The 3,976-nt window shown below is 39.0% G+C and overlaps 1 protein-coding gene across 1 annotated transcript in view; it reads right to left on the reverse strand.

Annotated features, from left to right (window-relative positions):
- Positions 1 to 3,137, reverse strand: part of LOC102215817 (C-type mannose receptor 2-like) — a 10,170-nt gene extending 7,033 nt beyond the window's left edge. Inside the window, exons 1-2 of the mRNA XM_005753216.2 lie at positions 3,101 to 3,137; positions 2,221 to 2,670 (exon numbers count right to left, since the gene is read on the reverse strand). Coding sequence (XP_005753273.2) covers positions 2,221 to 2,670; positions 3,101 to 3,137 — 487 coding nt within the window. The remainder of the gene's footprint in view (positions 1 to 2,220; positions 2,671 to 3,100) is intronic.
- Positions 3,138 to 3,976: the final 839 nt, after the last annotated feature.

Here is a 3,976-nt window from a genome sequence, read left to right on the forward strand (position 1 = left end):
TTTTTAAATAAACCAAACTAAACAAAAAGATTGCAGTAAATAGACTTTTAAACTAAAGCAGATCATAACCACTGCTGTGCCAGCTAGGCTGTCCTGCAGATATTTGACACTCATGTGGGGGGTTTGTGTCACTTTCTCCCCTAAATTGTGAAGTTCAGCCTTAAAACTTTCTTCATCTTCCAGCTTTCATCTTAACTCCCACCTTATTGGTTTAAGTTTTTTAAAATAACATTTCTGACAATGAAAATTGACAGTTGGAGGTGCATTTCTATCTTTTTATAGCCTTTCAGTGGTTTTATTTAAATTATTTTTAAAATGACATGTCTGACCGTGGTTTGTATAGACAGAGGTCTTTAGTGACTCTACGTTGGCCTCCATAGTTAACTCATTTTGATGAGGCTTTACTGTTATAAAAAAAGGAGAGTGGAGAGCTCACGTTTTAAAATCTGATCTAAAGGTTCCACTTTGCCAAGAAGGACCTTTATGATACAATAAAACTACAACAAAGTGCAGGTACTAGGGCAGTAGTATTTAGTTACCTGAAAACATTCCTACAATCAAATTTTAGATTGTAGTAACACACATTCATCTGCCTATAAGATTTAATTGCTCATTAACCGAGGGAACCAGAATACAGTTCAGGATCCTTCCAGCCCACTTTAACCGCTGGTCATATTTAACATAAGCTTGAAAAACAGTCAAACCTCTTCTTTAGATGTTACCTTTACAGGCTGTGGCTGTAGACACTCACTGCTGTACCTCTCTCCTCTCCTCCTCAGTGATATTATTCTGTGTGTGTTTTTTAGGATGAAGCCAAACTATAGATCTTAACTACATTAGAGTTTTTTCTGGTAACGATAAAGGTAGATGTGAATAATCTCCATTTGTCTCCTTTTGTAATACTTAGTGTTTATTAAATACCACTCATGAAATGTGATTACTGATGTTGCAGACATGTGTCTCGTAACCCCAGAGATACACAATGGAGGCACTGATCATGAATTTTTATTTATAGCTTTTCAGTCCTTTTACTTTAGAGCAGTTTTAACCATTTATTTGTTCACCAAAAACAGTCTTTGCTTTCATAATTTTGACATTGAAACGATGAGTAAATATTCCCTTTGAGTGCAGCTGCCAGTGGTTGTTTCCACATTTATGAAAATCGAGGTTCGTGGAATTTTGTGACTTTTGCAAAAACACACTAAAGACAGACAGCATCAACAGTGCAGGGAAAATGTAAATTTTAGTTTCTGAGTGCAGTTTATCCATACTGCACAAACAGAAGGTAAAATGACAGAACACGGGCAGTCATTCCACTTCTTTGTGTCAGTTGTGTGGTTGTCCTGCATCCCAGTAGACAAAATCTACTGCACAACCATCAGACCACATCCAGCTGCCTTCTTTATGGAGGGCAGTAAGGTTTTGAGGAAAAAAATAAACATTTTTATAGCACAGTCTTTAAAGGGTGTTTAAAGGATTTTATTTCTTTATCTCAGAGTTGACTGTTCATGTAAATGGACTGGTTCTTACAGAGTGCTTTACACAACTTGTTTATTCACCCAATCACACAAGCACTTTTTCCTAAGCTCTTCCTAACTGACATTAACACAACATTCACAGTCTGATGGATGCATCAGAGAGCAACATGGGTTAGTAATTTGCCCAAGAATATTTGGTATGCAGACTGGAGCAGAGTGGGATCAATCGACTAACATTCTGGTTAGTAGATGGCCTGCTCTTCCACCTGAGCTACAGCCACCAAAACGCTGCCAAATGTGGAAACATGATTGTTAAAATCAATGTGTTTTGTGCAGTTGAGCCTGTGTGATTAAAAAATGCCCTCACTGTTTGAGAACTGCATGAAAACTTTTCTCCTGCGATAATTGAGCCAAATCGATTGATAAAAACTGTAATTAGACTTGAAGTTATTCTGGGAAGATCAATGAGGAGGTGCATTTTCTACATTCATCCTTATTTGAAATACTAACTGCGTGCTGATGAAACATGCACCCGCATGTCTGTGACACCAGTTACACGCTTGCATGTTTTCTCATAGGACCTGTAACCCCAGAGTTAAACAGTGGTGGCACTGATGATGAATTTTCATGTTTAATTGTTTTTTCCTTTTTATTTGGAGCAGTTTTAAACATCTATTAATGTGCCAAAAACGATTTGCTTCTGCACAATGCAGCGAAAAGATACATTTCAGTTTCTAAGGGCAGGTTATTTGTGTTGCACAAACAGAAGCTAAATTGAGAGAACACTGGTGATCATTCCACTCCTTTACTTCACGCACATTAGTGTGAACACAGTGCTCATCTGTTCCACCGTTGTTTGGCTCGCCAGCACCCCAGTAGACAAAACTGACTGCACAACCATCAGACCACATCCATCTGCCTTCTTTATGGAGGTCACTCAGTCCAATCCAGGTCCATCGCTCAGCATGGTCAAAGTTCTTAATCAAAGATTTAACAAACTCCTCTTCCTCCCTGCTGTGGATAGACACCAGGTTGGCTCGCTGTGACACACAGTAGAGCTCTGCATCAGCCCAGCTCATGTGTGTGGCCACATATTTGTAGCAGCGGCCATTGAAGCTGTACCAGAACGGGGGACAGCTTCCATGCAGTAGTTGAACTCTGTGGTCATCTGAAGAAGACACAGCAGTCAGAACTCGATGAAAAACAAATAACTGTTTTTGCCAGTGTGACTGACATTTTTTCTTTGATGTAACCTCTGAAGAACATCAGAAAAGCATGTCTGCACAGCTGAAATGTTGAAAATTAAAAAAATGCAGAGAAATATGCTGCTCTTATCATGTTTATTAGCAGGTCTTTATCATAACTCTACAGTATAGTAGAACTTCTCTGACACGGGGGGGAATCTATGTTACAATGAAACACCAAGAATTTTGTATCACTGACTGCTGAAACAGACAACAGAAAATCTTGGAGTATTTGACTAAATTGTGATTAAGATAATAAAAAAAACCCCCACAAAAATAAAGTTAAATAAAGGAGGGGAAGGAAGAGTCAGAATATAGGATGGTTACCATGTTGTAGCTTCACTTCACTGCCATCAAAATGAGTCTCAGAAGGAGCACCCAGAGCCAGACTGAACAAGAAGAGGAGCAAGATCATGTTGGAGCTTTACGTCTCAACCTTTGATGAAGAGCTGCTGAAGCTTCTTTGTACAGGATTTCTGCAGAGAGGTGGAGCTGCTTTCTTTTATAGCTGCCTGAGAGGGAGTTTTCACCGATCACTGTGATATCATTGACCAAATGGAACAAAACTCTCCACTGTAAACATCCCTAACACCGGGCAGTAAACACCATCAGATTGTAAAGAAATTAATAATTGCTGAACAGCCACATCCTCCTGGCAGACTCAGAAGAACGTGACTGTTTTTGTAGTAATAGGATAATAACATACAAAGGCAGAACAAATTCTCAACATTAAAGAGGACTGAGCATCCAGAGCCACCCAAAAAAGAAGAGGAGCAAGATCATATTAGAGCTTTAAGTCTCAAAGATGATGAGGAGCTGCTGAAGCTTCTTCCTACAGGATGTTCAGATTCCTGCAGAGTTGGAGCTGCTTTCGTTTATAGCTGCCTGAGAGGGTCTTTTCACTGCTGGTGTGACATCACTGGGCAAACGGCTCAAAACTCTCAACTATACACAATATTTAACAAAAGCCAGAAAAAAAGATCAAATTTCCAACACATGAAGAAATGTTGTTTGTTTTTTGATGTGTTATTTATATTTATTGTGTCATAAAGGTGTTATCAGCACAATGACTAATCAAACAGGACAGGTCAGAGCTCTAACAGGTAAAAACTCCTGAGTTGCTCCATTAAACAAAGACAGAATGAACTCCACACAATCAAGAGGATCCTTAGTACTGGACCCAGAGATATGTGACTCTCCTATGGCAGTAAATGACAAAATAGATAAACTATTAGCACCTTTGGTTTAGTAGAA

The sequence above is a fragment of the Pundamilia nyererei genome, unplaced genomic scaffold, assembly GCF_000239375.1.
Source record: "Pundamilia nyererei isolate P.nyererei 1_Seehausen unplaced genomic scaffold, PunNye1.0 scaffold00413, whole genome shotgun sequence".
Taxonomy (NCBI): domain Eukaryota; kingdom Metazoa; phylum Chordata; class Actinopteri; order Cichliformes; family Cichlidae; genus Pundamilia; species Pundamilia nyererei.